We start from the raw sequence: 16,538 nt of genomic DNA on the forward strand, positions 1-16,538 counted from the left end.
TGGTGACAAATTCGGTAAAGAGAGACAACTCAACATGTCTGCGTCAGCATTGTTCTTCCCTGCCATGCAAAACATTGCTGTACTGATACACTGACAATGTAAGCACCCAGCACTATATTCTTGCTGAGGTCATTGGAAGAATACGTTTTGATTCACGGAAAAGGCTCATCAAAGGCTTGTAGTCAAGACATATATGGTGATCAAACGACCAGAGAGGTAATGATGGAATATTTCACTGCCCAAAACAATTGCTAGACCTTTTTTGTCCAACTGTGAATATCCTTCTTCAGCCTTTGTCAACGTTCTAGATGCAAAACCAATTGGTTTTTCGAAGTCACCCTCCATTACATGAGAAAGTACCGCCCCACACTGTAGGGTGAGGTATTGCACAACAGAATATGTTCCCTGTCAAGGTTAAAATGGGCTGGCAGATTAAGTCGATTGCAGCAGTGCTTTCACATCTTTGAAAGCCTTCTGCGCAGACTTCCACTGCCATTTGGTTTCTTTGTGCAGAAGTAGGTACAATGGAGCCAACATTGTAGACAGGTCTGGCAAAAACTTCCCATCAAACACAGAAAAGACTTGAACTCAGCCACATTCCTGGGCTCCAGAGCTTCCTTAATTGGTAAAATGCAGTCCTGCCTCTGAAAACCTTTTTAAAACTTGATCCAGGTTGCTGAGGAGCTCCTTCTCAGTCGTACCAATAATAAAAATGTCATCTAAGTAGATTGCAACATGAGGAATGCCTTGTAACAGGTTGGCCATCGTCCTTTTGAAGATAGTCAGACAGAATAATACATCAAAAACCAAATGCCTGTAATTGAACAACACTTCATGCATGTTGACGATCATGTACTGCTTTGAATCTTCCTCTAGCAAGAGTTGTTGATATGCCTGGCTCATGGCCAGTTCTGAAAATGTCTTGCCTCCCAGAAAAGTTGAAAACAAATCTTCCACCAGAGATAATGGATAATAAGCATCCAACTTGGAAACCTGGTTAATGGTGAGCTTATAGTCACCAAATATATGCACCATACCATCATATTTAAGGACACGAATGATTGGAGCTGCCCAACAAGAAAAGTGAATAGGCTCAATGATTTCAAACCTTTGCAGCCATTTCAACTCCTTCACTTTCCTTCTCATTTGCTGAGCCAGTTATGCCCTAGCAAACTTGGTCCCTTCCCTTTGACCACAAGGAGATATACTCTGGCTTTTTTCCTGTTAGCCACATTATCAACTTCCAACCCCCCGAGCAAAGGTGTGGACTCTCCGATGTATGCCTGAAGACTAATCTTTACCGGATTAAGAGTTGGCTCTCGGTTAGAATCCCACAGCGACTTGTTTGTTTCCTTACTAATTACAGATGCTGAGGCTCCTGTGTCCACCTCCATCTTAATCTGCTCACTATTGACGACTGTAGCAAAAATAGATTCTTCTCGTGCCTCATTAACATTAAACATGTTGTAAGTATGCTTCTCTGCCTGTTCCAAGCTTTCCATGCAGTGCACAGCTAATTGAGGCTTCTTTGAATTAAAATTTTCTTGTTCAGCTTTCGCCTTTCCTCTGCATTTCTTCACCAAATGCCCCATCTTGCTGCATCAGGTATCAGTGAAGTGCTGCAGCCTCTTCACATATTCTGCCCAGACCTCACTTCAGCCATTAAACTCTCTAGTCACTCCAAACATTGCCATGGTGTTGCCAACTTGAAATTCCATTGAATAAATTCACAAAAAACCAGCTGCTCACTGTATGCAACCTTGTGTTGCCATTCTGAACAAATAAAAACTTTGCTTTTTTTTCTTCCATTTCTTCCTCGTTGCCAAAAATGTGATAACTTGAGTCCACAAATAAGATAGTCGAATGCATTGTTAAAAGTAGAATCTTCTTTATATAAATAAATAACAAAGGTGAACAAAATAGTCGTAAACAACGGAAAACAGGAGCATGAGAGAAGAGATCTGGATTTGCAGGTCCAGGACTCTCTTGCAGGCTGAAGTGCTGCCCAAAGCTCGCACATGCTCAGAAGGGAGAAAGGCTTATAAGAATACTCTAACAGAAGAATTTGTTCTGGAACAAGGCATTTTGTTTGCCTTTCCAATTCAGTTTCATCCTTCCTTGAAGGCATAGACCCTGGCTGGGATACCGTTTTGTGGGCAATGGAGCCCTTAAGTAGCTTGCCCAAGTGACCCAAGCTGGTGGGTGCCTCCACATTATTCTACTTTCGGACCACTTTTTCAAGCCTATATTCCTGTCACCTGAACCCACATGTATGTTTTTTCCAGTTGGAATCACCGGAAAGTGACCAGGAGAAGAACCCTAGCTAGGTGTATAGAAGGTATTTGCAACACCTCCCCTGCCAAGATCAGCTGTCTCAACACAATCAAAGAACTGAAGCTGGGATCTTCTCAGTCTGTATGACCCAATTACACTCATTGGCATGGACTTTCCACAACCACCAATGATGGGCATCGTTGCGGGTTGGACAGGAAAATTTGGAGAGCAGTAAAAATGTTATATCCCGCTCGCAATGATGCTCGCTGTTGGGGCCACTGTTGAATAATGAAGTAGTTTTAGTGAATCAGTTTCTGTTCCTTATCCAGTGACCTCTACTGGAAAATGGGTGTCAAACTGGGGGAGCAAGGAGGTTCTCTCTGATGTCTCTATACAATCAAATAAAGATTTTGTTAATTCAGCACCAATGCAAAATCTGACTCAAGTAATTTTACATGAAAATGTTTCTTATATTTCAAATCATGAAATGTTTCATTATTGTAGAATCTACAATAACAATTTTCTGCATTAAATGCCTTTGAGTTATTATACTGCTGAATCAATTGCTTGTACTCTTAACAATAACATATAATTATTTTCAGCACAAGAAATAAATCAGAATGTGAGGCAAATCAAATACAATCAAAACCTTGGGATCAGATGTACTCTGAATTAAACTGTTAAAGTGAAAGAAGGCACCACAAATTTTAAAACCATCTCCGCATTAGTAAACTGATTTGAGAGAGAAAGCAATCAATGATCTGGGTTAGTGTTGTCCCCTTCACCTGATTATACACCTTGGAAGAGAGAGGCGCCATCTGACTCCTTTATAAAAGAGATTACTACCTGTTGGCCTTCATGTGACTTCGATAGCCATTCCTTCCAACCCGTGGCACTGGACAGAGAGTAAAATAGAGCCGGCTCCTGCAGAATTTTATCAATTTGAAAAAAGTGGCAATGCTCAAAACATTCCTTAGTTTTCAAAATCTCTACATTTGAATTGCAAGAAACCACTCCAATATTTGAAGTAATCTATAGATTCTTAAGGTGAGGCTCTTCTCCACTTGCCACTATTTTATTCTGGGGGGTGGGGTGAAAGGGGTGGAGGGCAGAGAGGCTTGGATGTTCCCAATACATTCTCCTCTATCTACACTGGGGAGACACTTCTGTCTCATGTCCATTACATCTTTGGCAATCTCTCCTTAGCTCCAACCTATTACTGATCTTCCATTTTGCCCCACACCCCTCTCCCAGTATTTAATACATCACATTTCCCTTTTTCAGCTCTGTGGAAGGGTCAGTGGTCTTGAAACGTTAATTTGTGTTTCTCTCTCCACAGATGTTGCCAGACCTGCTCAGTTAATCCAGCATTTTCTGTTTGTATTTCAGATTTCCAGCATCTGCAGTATGTTGCTTTTTAAAAAAATCAACCAAGTGGCTCAGTGTACTCCAATTTTCCATCAGGAGAGTCCTGCAACATGCATTTGGCATTTTTCACCAGATTTGATTGGGTAACTTTCAGGGATTCAGTTCATATTCTACTACTTTATGGTACAATTGCACACATGTGCAACCTTCCAAAGTTATTATCACAAAAAGTTGCTGATTAGTGTGCACATATACTGCCACTCAGCCCTCTTAAAAGGCCATTCTAAAAGCAGCAACCACAGGAACATCAGTCAAGTAATACTGGGAACAAGCTGGTGAGCATTGAAAAAAACACAATAACATGCAGTTTTCTCTGGAGTCACCAGACACAAATCTCTGATCTTGAAACTTACTTTGATTTTGTGATAAATATCAATTTAAGGAACACGATTGTTTCAGTGGAAGGGTGAGCACTATCCTTTCCCCTTTGATCAAATGTAACCTAGGCACATGGGTTAAAACTGTGTACAAATTCTGCTGGCGCCAAAAGTTCCATCTGATTAGCATTTAGAAGTGTCAGCCTAATTCCTGGTGCAGAGCAACAAGCAGAAACATACTCAAATTAAAAGCATTTTTTATTATTCATTCACAGGATATAACCAGTCATAGTTGTTGCATAGCCAGCTTTTGTTGACCATCCCTAATTAGCCATGAGGAGATGAAGATTTGTCGCTTTCTTGAACTGCTTTAGTTCATGTGATTCAGGCACTCCCACAGTGCTGTTAAGGAGGGAGTTCCAGGACTTTGACTGAGTAATGGTGAAGGAACAATGATATTGTTCCAAGTCAGAATGGTGTGCAGCTGGCGGTGGTGGTGTTCCCATGGGCCGACTGTCCTGGTCCTTCTAGAGATTGTGGGTTTGGCAGGTGCTGTCAAGGGAGCCTTGGAGAGCTGCTGCAGAGCACCTTATAGATGATACACAATGCAGCCACTGTGCACCAGTGGTGAAAGGAATTAGTGTTTAAGGTGATGGATAGGAGGCTGAGCATAAATGGCCTCGAGCTTCTTGAGCGTTGTGGCATCTGCAGTCATCCAGGCAAGTGGACAGAATTCCATCAGAATCCTGACTTGTGCCTTGATGGTGAACACATTTTGGGGAGTCAGGGTGAGATGCTCACCGCAGAATTCCCAACTGACCTGTAGTTACAATATTTATGTGATTGGTCTAATTAAGTTTCTCATCATGATAACCGGAAGGACATTGATACCGGCATGGTGGCACAGTGGTTGTTGCCCATACTGCCTCACAGCACCTGGAACCTGGGTTCAATTCCGTGCTTGGGTGACTGTGTGGAGTTTGCACATTCTCCCCGTGTCTACATGGGTTTCCTTCGGGTGCTCCAGTTTCCGTCCACACTCTAAAGATGTGCGGGTTAAGTTAATTGGCCATGCTAAATTGACCCTTAGTGTCAGGAGGATCAGCAGGGTAAATATGTGGGATCGCAGGGTTAGGGATTGTTGTCGGTGCAGCTTCAATGGTTTGAATGGCCTCCTTTTGCATTGTAGGTATTCTGTGATTCTATGATTGAAATCTCCTCTTAGCCTGCTTCTCTCCAAGAACAGTTCCAACTTCTCTACTCTATCCTCATAACTGAAGTTTCTCTTCTCTGGAACCATTCTTGTCAATCTTTTCTGCACTCTCTTAAAGTGTGGCACCATAACTGTACACAATACTCAAGCTGAGGTATAACTAGTGTTCTGTGCAAGTTCAGCATAACCTCCTTGCTCGTGAACTCTATGCCCCTTTTAATAACTCTCTCTACCTGTCCTGTCACCTTCAAATGATATATGCACATATACAACCAGGTCCCTCTGCTCCTGCACCCCTTAGGAATTATACCCCTTATTTTATATTGTTTCTCCATGTTCTACCTATCAAAATGCATCACATCACGCTTCCCCATATGGAACTTCATCTGCCACCTATCTGATTACTCCACCAACTTGTCTATGTTCTTTTGAAGTTCTACGCTGTCCTCCTCAAAGTTTATAATACTTCTAAGTTTCATATTATCTGCAAACTTTGAAATTGTTCGTTGCACACCAAGATCTAGATCATTAATATATATCAGGAAAAGCAAGAGTCCCAAGGCCGACACCTGGGAAATTCCATTACAAACCTTCATCCAGTCCAAAAAAATCCATTGATCATTGCTTTCTGTTCTTCACCTAATTTTGTCTCCATGTTGCTACTGTCTCTTTTATTCCATGAGCTATAATTTTTCTATTGTGTGGCACCGTATTAAATACTTTTGAAACTCCATGAACATCAGATCAATAGCATTATCCTCATCAACCTCTCTGTTACCTTTTCGAAATACTCTAGCAAGTTAGTTCAACATGAATAAGCCTTCAGAATTCCATGCTGGCTCTTACTAATCAACCCACATTTTTATTTTTTTAAAATACTTTTCCAATTCAATCAAATCAAGTCCAATTCAGAGTCTCAACAAGTTGAGACATTTCCAATCCAAGCTGACAAGACAGGGCCTCCACTCCTGTCTTGGGCCTGATCTACATGAGCCAAGCTGATTGGAGTAGGTGCAGACTCTCCTCCTCCAAGGCTTGATCTCATTTGCATCTTAGCCAAAAGGCCAAGATGCCACTTCTAAAAATTGCTTCAAATGAAGCTTAAATGTAACCTAATGACCTCAACCAAGCGCAGCATCCTATCCATACTACACTTGATCTTAGCCAAAAGGCCGAGAAGCAATTTTTCAACATGGCCACTAATTCTATCCTGTGTAACTGTTTCTGGAAACTTTCCCACCATTGAAGTTAAACTATAGTTGTTGGGTTTATCCTTACAAGCCTTTTTGAACAAGGGTGTAATGTTTTAAATTCTCCAGTCCTCTGCCGCCCTCCACAACCCCCCTTCAGTCTAGGGAAGATTGAAAGATTAGGTTATGGCTAGAGCCCCTGCAATTTTCATTCTCACTTCCTTCAATATCTTTAGATGCATCTCTCCCCAGTGCCTTGTCAATTTTAAGTACCGACATTCTATTCAACAATTCTTCGTTATCAATTTTGAACCCTAATTCGGACAGTTTCCTCACCTGTCACCAAGGCCTGGATAGCATCTACCTTCTTGGTAAAGATGGATGCAAAGCCATGTCCCCAGCCTCCTGTGTAAATTCCACTTTAGTTCCTTAATCGACCTCACTCCAGCTTTTACCAAACTTTTATTATTATTATTTATGCCTTTAAAAGTCTTTAGGATTTCCCTTTATGTTCACTGCCAGTCTTTTCTCATAATCCATCTTCATCTCTGTGCTTTTTGACCTCCCCTCTGAATCTTTTGTATTCCTCTTGGTTCTCAATTGTATTTTCTATCTGTCATAGACACACTTTTCCTTTGTTATCTTAATTTCTATCTCCTTTTTCATCTAGGGAGCTCTGGTTTTGTTTATCCTACTTTTTCCTTGTGCCCCAACCATTTTTTCTTTGAAGGTAGCCCATTGTTCAGCGACAATTTTTCCAACCAACCTTTTGTTCCAATCTATCTAGCTCAGCTTCATTCTTGCCCCACTGAAGTTGGCACTCTCAGTTAAATATCTTACTCAGAATTGCCTACTGTTCATTTCTATCATCATACTAAATTTTATGGTACAATAATCACTGTCTCCTAAATGTTACCTCATTGACACTTGACCTACTTGGCCCACCTCATTTCCAAGGATCAATTCCAAATGTGCATCCTTTCTTGTTAAACTGGACACATGCTGCTATAGAAAATTTTCCTGGCCACAATTTAAGAACTTTTGCCACTCCCATCCTTTACGCTACCACTGTCTCATTCTATATTCGGGCAAAGTCCCCCATTATAATCATTCCATAATATTTGCCTCTGCGATTTCCCTGCATGTTTGTTCTTCTGCATCCTTCTCACTATGTTAAGTTAGCAGACTGTGGAGATTGTAACATTTAAAGTACAGAATGTTCCAATGCTTGTTACATTTGTTCCTGCCCAGTAATAAGGGTGGGACTCTCTTGGAATGTTGTGACAGGTCGCCAGATCAATTCAAGGGTCAGTGAGCAGGATTTAAAAGGCAGTCAGTTTTAGTGAGACAGGCAGTTTTAACCAAAATCAAGAATCCTGGGCAGGGCACATGGAGAGGGGACAGGGAAATGTCCCTAAAAGATGAGTTCCAGGTAGAGGACAGAGACATACCCCAGTTAAGAAAAAAAAGAGCAGAGAAACAGGAAGAAAGTTGTGGATGGCAGATTTTAAGTGATGAGGGCTCAGAAGAAGGCCTGAGGTTCCACAAAGGCATCAGCAGAAGTTGATGACTCTGTGCTGCAGGCTGTTGGGAGCGTAGTTACCCCTTTAGAGCCGTAGTGTTCTGCTTGGTGTGCCCAAAAAACGAAAGTTGTGCGTGTGAGTTGGTGCTTGATTGCAGACTCAGGTATGGCATTGTTGATGCAATCTAAATTGGAGCTACTTTTGGAGACAATTCCCAGGTTAGAACTTTTGTAATTTGTTTTATCTTTCTGAACTTGTATAGAAAAGTTTAGTTTTGTTTGTTCAAAACCCCTAGAATCTTGTGGCATTATTCTATGAACAAGTGTTTTCTGCTTTTAACAAAAAAGTTTAGTTCTTATCCGAATCTTACATAGAACATAGAACAGTACAGCACAGAACAGGCCCTTCGGCCCACGATGTTGTGCCGAGCTTTATCTGAAACCAAGATCAAGCTATCCCACTCCCTATCATCCTGGTGCGCTCCATGTGCCTATCCAATAACTAATTAAATGTTCCTCAAGTGTCTGACTCCACTATCACTTCAGGCAGTCCATTCCGCACCCCAACCACTCTCTGCGTAAAGAACCTACCTCTGATATCCTTCCTATATCTCCCACCACAAACCCTATAGTTATGCCCCCTTGTAATAGCTCCATCCACCCGAGGAAATAGTCTTTGAACGTTCACTCTAACTATCCCCTTCATCATTTTATAAACCTCTATTAAGTCTCCCCTCAGCCTCCTCCGCTCCAGAGAGAACAGCCCTAGCTCCCCCAACCTTTCCTCATAAGACCTACCCTCCAAACCAGGCAGCATCCTGGTAAATCTCCTCTGCACTCTTTCCAGCGCTTCCACATCCTTCTTATAGTGAGGCGACCAGAACTGCACACAATATTCCAAATGTGGTCTCACCAAGGTCCTGTACAGTTGCAGCATAACCCCACGGCTCTTAAACTCCAACCCCCTGTTAATAAAAGCTAACACACTATAGGCCTTCTTCACAGCTCTATCCACTTGAGTGGCAACCTTTAGAGATCTGTGGATATGGACCCCAAGATCTCTCTGTTCCTCCAGTCTTCAGAACCCTACCTTTGACCCTGTAATCCACATTTAAATTAGTCCTACCAAAATGAATCACCTCACATTTATCAGGGTTAAACTCCATTTGCCATTTTTCAGCCCAGCTTTGCATCCTATCTATGTCTCTTTGCAGCCTACAACAGCCCTCCACCTCATCCACTACTCCACCAATCTTGGTGTCATCAGCAAATTTACTGATCCACCCTTCAGCCCCCTCCTCTAAGTCATTAACAAAAATCACAAAGAGCAGAGGACCAAGCACTGATCCCTGCGGCACTCCGCTAGCAACCTGCCTCCAATCTGAAAATTTTCCATCGACCACCACCCTCTGTCTTCGATCAGACAGCCAGTTACCTATCCAATCGGCCAACTTTCCCTCTATCCCACACCTCCTCACTTTCATCATAAGCCGACCATGGGGGATCGTATCAAACGCCTTACTAAAATCCATGTATATGACATCAACTGCCCTACCTTCATCAACACACTTAGTTACCTCCTCAAAAGATTCTATCAAATTTGTGAGGCACGACTTGCCCTTCACGAATCCGTGCTGACTATCCCGGATTAATCCGCATCTTTCTAAATGGTCGTAAATCCCATCTCTAAGGACCTTTTCCATCAATTTACCAACCACTGAAGTAAGACTAACCGGTCTATAATTACCAGGGTCATTTCTATTCCCTTTCTTAAACAGAGGAACAACATTCGCCATTCTCCAGTCCTCTGGCACCATCCCCGTGGACAGCGAGGACCCAAAGATCAAAGCCAAAGGCTCTGCAATCTCATCCCTTGCCTCCCAAAGAATCCTAGGATACATTTCATCAGGCCCAGGGGACTTATCGACCTTCAGTTTATTCAAAACTGCCAGGACATCCTCCCTCCGAACATCTATTTCCTCCAGCCTATTAGCCTGTAACACCTTCTCTTCCTCAAAAACATGGTCCCTCTCCTTGGTGAACACTGAAGAAAAGTATTCATTCATCACCTCGCCTATCTCTACTGACTCCATACACAAGTTCCCACTACTGTCCTTGACCGGCCCTAACCTCACCCTGGTCATTCTTTTATTCCTCACATAAGAGTAAAAAGCCTTGGGGTTTTCCTTGATCCGACCCGCCAAGGACTTCTCGTGTCCCCTCCTAGCTCTCCTAACTAAGCCCCTTTTTCAGCTCATTCCTTGCTAACTTGTAACCCTCAATCGAGCCATCTGAACCTTGTTTCCTCATCCCTACATAAGCTTCCCTCTTCCTTTTCACAAGACATTCCACCTCTTTCGTGAACCATGGTTCCCTCACTCGGCTATTTCCTCCCTGCCTGACAGGGACATACCTATCAAGGACATCCAGTATTTGTTCCTTGAAAAAGTTCCACTTTTCATTAGTTCCTTTCTCTGACAGTTTCTGTTCCCAACTTATGCCCCCTAATTCTTGCCTAATCGCATCATAATTACCTCTCCCCCAATTGTAAACCTTGCCCTGCCGTACGGCCCTATCCCTCTCCATTGCAATAACAAAAGACACCGAATTGTGGTCACTATCTCCAAAGTGCTCTCCCACAACCAAATCTAACACTTGGCCCGGTTTATTTCCCAGTACCAAATCCAATGTGGCCTCACCTCTTGTCGGCCTATCCACATATTGTGTCAGGAAACCCTCCTGCACACACTGCACAAAAACTGCCCCATCCGAACTATTTGACCTACAAAGGTTCTAATCAATATTTGGAAAGTTAAAGTCCCCCATGACAACTACCCTGTGACCCCCACACATATCCATAATCTGCTTAGCAATTCTTACTATAAACTTTAAGTTTAAGTTTATTTAATAGTGTCACAAGTGGGCTTACATTAACACTGAAATGAAGTTACTGTGAAAATCTCCTAGTCACCACACTCCAGTGCCTGTTCGGGTACACAGAGAATTTAGCAATGCCAATGCACCTAACCAGCATGTCTTTTGGACTGTGGGAGGAGACTGGAGCACCCAGAGGAAACCCACACGGATGCAGGGAGAACGTTCAAACTCCACAAACAGTCATCAAACCCTGTCCCTGGCGCAGAGGCAGCAGTGGTAATGACTGTGCCACTGTGTCGCCCTCAGTTGGGATCTTGGGGATCTAGTCTAGGATCATAACATGAATTGGACATCTGGCCAAGTATCATAACATGATTCTCTCTTGTTGGACATGATCACTGCCTGGCACTAGTGTGGCATAAATGCTCCTCCCAAGCTTATCAACCCAAGCCCGAATGTTGTCCAGGATTTTCTGCATATAGATGTGGACTGCTTCAGTATCTGAGAAGCCACAAATGATACTGAATGAACATTGTGAAATAATCAGTAAGCATCTCCACTTCTGATATTATGATGGAGGAAAGGGGATGAAGCAGCTGAAGGTGATTGTGCCACGTCACTAAACTGAGGAACTTCTGCAACATCATCCAGTGGTTGAGATGGTTGAGTCCAACAACCAAACCACCTTCCTTTTCTGCTGCCTATGATTCCAGCCAGTTGAGAACTTTCCCTCGATCTCCATTGGCTTCAATTTTGCTCAAGCTCCTTGATACCAGTCAGTCAAATTCTGCCTTGATGTCAAGGGCAGTCACTCTCACCCAGAGTTCTGCTCTTTTGTCCTTATTTGGACAATGGCTGTAATGAGGTCTGCAGCCAAGGCTCTTGGCAGAATCCAACCAAGTATCGATAAGCAGGCTATCGAAAGTACTGCCTGATAGCAATGTTAATGACATCTACCATCTCTCATCCCTATGCTGTTGGCGTCACTTTGCATCATGAACCAGCTGTGCAGGCAACTGAACTAATCCACTCCCATACTGGCTGAGGTTATTCATGAAGGTCTCGCCTTCTCAACCTTGCCCCTCACCTGAGGTGTGCTGATCCTCAAGTTAAATCATCAGTCAGCTGTTGCTCTCAAAGTGGAGAGCAGCCTATGGTCATCTGGGACTGTGGCGACTTTTCCTTTATTTATTTTAAGTCATTTGTGGGATATGGGCGTCACTGGATGGGCCAGCATTTATTGCCCATCCCGAGTTGCCCAAGGGCAGTTGAGAGTCAATCACATTGCTGTGGCTCTGGAGTCACATGTAGACCAGACCAAGTAAGGATGGCAGATTTCCTTACCTAAAGGAAATGAGTGAACCAGGTGTTTTTTTTCCCAACAATCAACAATGGTCTCATGGTCATCAGTAAATTCTTAATTCCAGATATTTTTATTTTATTGAACTCAAATTCCACCAACTGCCGGATTTGAACCCGAGTTCCCCAGAACATTAGTGGAGTTTCTGGATTAATAGTCAAACGATATCACTGGGTCATCGCCTCACCTTTACTGATGCTTAAGAATAAACTGATGGGGAAATAATGGCTCGGTTGATTTTACCCTGGTTTTGATGGGCAGGAAGTATCTATCAATTTTCCACATTGTCAGGCGGACAGATGCCGGTAGCTTTACTGGAACAGCGTGGCGAGGAGTGCAGCTCGTTCAGGAGCAACAAGTAAAAGCAAAATACTGCAGATGCTGGGAAATATGAAATAAAAAGACACAGCCAGTCGTGCAACATCTGTGGAGAAAGTAAGTGTTAACATTTTGATTCCAAGATGAAGAGTTACAAGCGTGTACTCCTCTGGTTAATTAGACTTCCTTCCCTGGAGGACATGAGTGAATCAGATAGGTTTTTACAACAACCTGGTAGCTTCATGGTCAACATTACTGAGATGCTTTTTTAAATTTCCCATTTAATTGAATTCAAATTCCACCAGCTACCATGATGGGGTTTTAAGTTGTGTCTCCACAGCTTTTATGCCTCTGGGTTATTTGTCCTGTGACATAGGTAGTACACCACTGTTCTCAAAACTGTGGGAAATGATGTACACTGGTGCTGCAGATGATTTTATTTTGACGACTGGTCAAAGCATAGTCATGGTCTGCAGCTGGCTTTGCAGTACCTCACTTTGGAGTGCGTAATGATGGGAATGTTCCCTCATGCTAATTTCCATTCCCTTGATAGACAGAAATATTCATGAGACACTCCACCACAGTAATATTAATCATATATGTTGATAAAAAGCGATTAAACTAAACACAATTACTTGATACATTAAGTTCAAATATTCCAGCATTACTATATTCTGAGGACTCTTAAAGTTATTAGAATGATTACTTAGTTAGCACATCATAGAAAAACATAGAAACACAGAAAAACTACAGCACAATACAGGCCCTTCAGCCAACAAAGTTGTGCCGAACATGTCCCTACCTTAGCGATTACTAGGCTTACCTATAACCCTCTATCTTACTAAGTTTCATGTACTTATCTAAAAGTCTCTTAAAAGACCCTATCGAATCCGCCTCCACCACTGTTGCTGGCAGCCCATTCCACGCACCCACCACCCTCTGAGTGAAAAACTTACCCCTGACATCTCCTCTGTACCTACTCCCCAGCACCTTAAACCTGTGTCCTCTTGTGGCAACCATTTCAGCCCTGGGAAAAAGCCTCTGACTATCCACTCAATCAATACCTCTCAACATCTTATACATCTCTATCAGGTCACCCCTCATCCTTCATCTCTCCAAGGAGAAAAGGCCGAGCTCACTCAACCTATCCTCATAAGGCATGCTCCCCAACCCAGGCAACATCCTTGTAAATCTCCTCTGCACCCTTTCTATGGCTTCCACATCCTTCCTGTAATGAGGCGACCAGAACTGAGCACAGTACTCCAAGTGTGGTCTGACCAGGGTCTTATATAGCTGCAACATATAACGGCATTGGTGAGGCTGCAGCTGGAATACTGTGTGCAGTATTGAAATCATAGAAATCATAGAAACCCTACAGTGCAGAAGGAGGCCATTCGGCCCATCGAGTCTGCACCGACCACAATCCCACCCAGGCCCTACCCCCACATATTTTATCCGCTAATCCCTCTAACCTACACATCCCAGGACTCTAAGGGGCAATTTTGTAACCTGGCCAATCAACCTAACCCGCACATCTTTGGACTGTGGGAGGAAACAGGAGCACCCGGAGGAAACCCACGCAGACACGAGGAGAATGTGCAAACTCCACACAGTCCCCTTATTTGCGGAAGGATATATTGGCCTTGGAGGGAGTGCAGAGAAGGTTCACCAGGTTGATACCAGAGATGAGGGGTGTTGATTATGAGGAGAGACTGAGCAGATTGGGTTTGTATTCGTTGGAATTTAGAAGGCTGAGGGGGGATCTTATAGAGACCTATAAGATAATGAAGGGGCTGGATAGGGTTGAGATGGAGAGATTCTTTCCACTTAGAAAGGAAACTAGAACTAGAGGGCACAGCCTCAAAATAAAGGGGGGTCAGTTTAGGACAGAGTTGAGGAGGAACTTCTTCTCTCAGAGGGTGGTGAATCTCTGGAATTCTCTGCCCACTGAAGTGGTGGAGGCTACCTCGTTGAATATGTTTAAATCACGGATAGATGGATTCCTGATCGGTAAGGGAATTAGGGGTTATAGGGGTCAGACGGGTAAGTGGAACTGATCCACTTCAGATCAGCCATGATCTTATTGAATGATGGGACAGGCTCGAGGGGCTAGATGGCCTACTCCTGCTCCTATTTCTTATGTTCTTATGTTCTTAACATTATCTCACGACTCCTAAACTCAATCCCTCGATTGAAGGCCAGTACACCATATGCCTTCTTAACCACAGCCTCAACCTGCACAGCTGCTTTGAGCATCCTATGAACTCGGACCCCAAGATCCTTCTGATCTTCCACTCTGCCAAGAGTCCTACCATTAATATTATATTCCGCCATCCTAATTGACCTGCCAAAATGAACCACCTCACACTTATCTGGGTTGAACTCCATCTGCCACTTCTCCGCCCAGTCTTGCATCCTATCAATGTCTCGCTGCAACTTCTGACATCCCTCCACACTATCCACAACACCTCCAACCTTTGTGTCATCAGCAAACTTACCAACCCATCCTTCCACTTCCTCATCCAGGTCATTTATAAAAATCACAAAGAGTAAGGGTCCCAGAACAGATCCCTGGGGCACTCCACTGGTGACCGACCTCCACGCAGAATATGACCCATCTATAACCACTCTTTGCCTTCGGTGGGCAAGCCAGTTCTGGATCCACAAAGCAATGTCCCCTTGGATCCCATGCCCCCTCACTTTCTCAATAATGCCTTGCTGAAGTCCATATATACTACATCTACTGCTCTTCCTTCATCAATATGTTTAGTCACATCCTCAAAAAATTCAATGAGGCTCATAAGGCATGATCTGCCTTGGACAAAGCCATGCTGACTATTCTTAATCATATTATACCTCTCCAAATGTTCATAAATCCTGCCTCTTAGGATCTTCTCCATCAACTTACCAACCACTGAGGCAAGACTCACTGGTCTATAATTTCCAGGGCTATCTCTACTCCCTTTCTTGAATAAATGAACAACATCCACAATCCTCCAATCCTCCGGAACCTCTCCCGTCTCCATTGATGATGCAAAGATCATCGCCAGAGGCTCAGCAATCTCCTCCCTCACTTCCCACAGTAGCCTGGGGTACATCTCATCCGGTCGCGGCGACTTTTCTAACTTGATGCTTTTCAAAAGTTCCAACACATCCTCTTTCTTCATAGCTACATGCTCAAGCTTTTCAGTCCACTGCAAGTCTGCACTACAACCACCAAGATCCTTTTCCATAGTGAATACTGAAGTAAAGTATTGTTTAAGTACCTCTGCTATTTCTTCTGGTTCCATACAAACTTTCCCACCGTCACACTTGATAGGTCCTATGCTTCCACGTCTTATCCTCTTGCTCTTCACATAGGGAATGATCGGTCACACCCCCTCTTCACATAGGGCGGCACGGTAGCACAGTGGTTAGCACTGCTGCTTCACAGCTCCAGGGACCTGGGTTCGATTCCCGGCTTGGGTCACTGTCTGTGTGGACCGGGTGCTCCGGTTTCCTCCCACAGTCCAAAGATGTGCGGATTAGGTTGATTGGCCATGCTAAAATTGCCCTTACTGTCCTGGGATGCGTAGGTTTGAGGGATTAGTGGGTAAATATGTAGGGATATGGGGGTAGGGCCTGGGTGGGATGGTGGTCGGTGCAGACCCGATGGGCCGAATGGCCTCTTTCTGTGCTGTAGGGTTTCTAAGATACTTGTAGAATGCCTTGGGGCTTTCCTTAATCCTGCCTGCCAAGGCCTTCTCATGACCCCTTCTGGCTCTCCTAATTTCCTTCTTAAGATCTTTCCTATGAGCCGTATACTCTTCAAGATCTCTAACATTACCTAGCTCCCTGAACCTTTTGTAAGCTTTTCTTTTCTTCTTGACTAGATTCATTACAGCCTTTGTACACCATGGTTCCTGTAACCTACCATAACTTCCCTGTCTCATTGGAACGTTGCTATGCAGAACTCCAGACAAATATTCCCTGAAAATTTGCCACATTTCTTCCGTACATTTCCCTGAGAAAACCTCTTTCCAATTTAAGCCTCCAATTT

At 43.5% G+C, this 16,538-nt stretch overlaps 1 protein-coding gene and 1 pseudogene across 5 annotated transcripts in view; both read right to left on the bottom strand.

The window, feature by feature from the left end:
- ralgps2 (Ral GEF with PH domain and SH3 binding motif 2) overlaps positions 1–16,538 on the bottom strand; it is a 515,898-nt gene that overhangs the window by 67,191 nt on the left and 432,169 nt on the right. For 3 of the 5 annotated variants that reach the window (XM_078218004.1, XM_078218007.1, XM_078218005.1), the window contains one exon: positions 3,121–3,198. The exons of the other annotated variants lie outside the window; for them this stretch is intronic. In XM_078218004.1, the coding sequence (XP_078074130.1) occupies positions 3,121–3,198 (78 nt within the window). The remainder of the gene's footprint in view (positions 1–3,120; positions 3,199–16,538) is intronic. 5 annotated transcript variants of the gene reach the window in all.
- On the bottom strand, positions 6,214–6,416 carry LOC144498046 (U2 spliceosomal RNA; annotated as a pseudogene).

This window comes from Mustelus asterias, chromosome 8 (assembly GCF_964213995.1).
Source record: "Mustelus asterias chromosome 8, sMusAst1.hap1.1, whole genome shotgun sequence".
Classification (NCBI taxonomy): domain Eukaryota; kingdom Metazoa; phylum Chordata; class Chondrichthyes; order Carcharhiniformes; family Triakidae; genus Mustelus; species Mustelus asterias.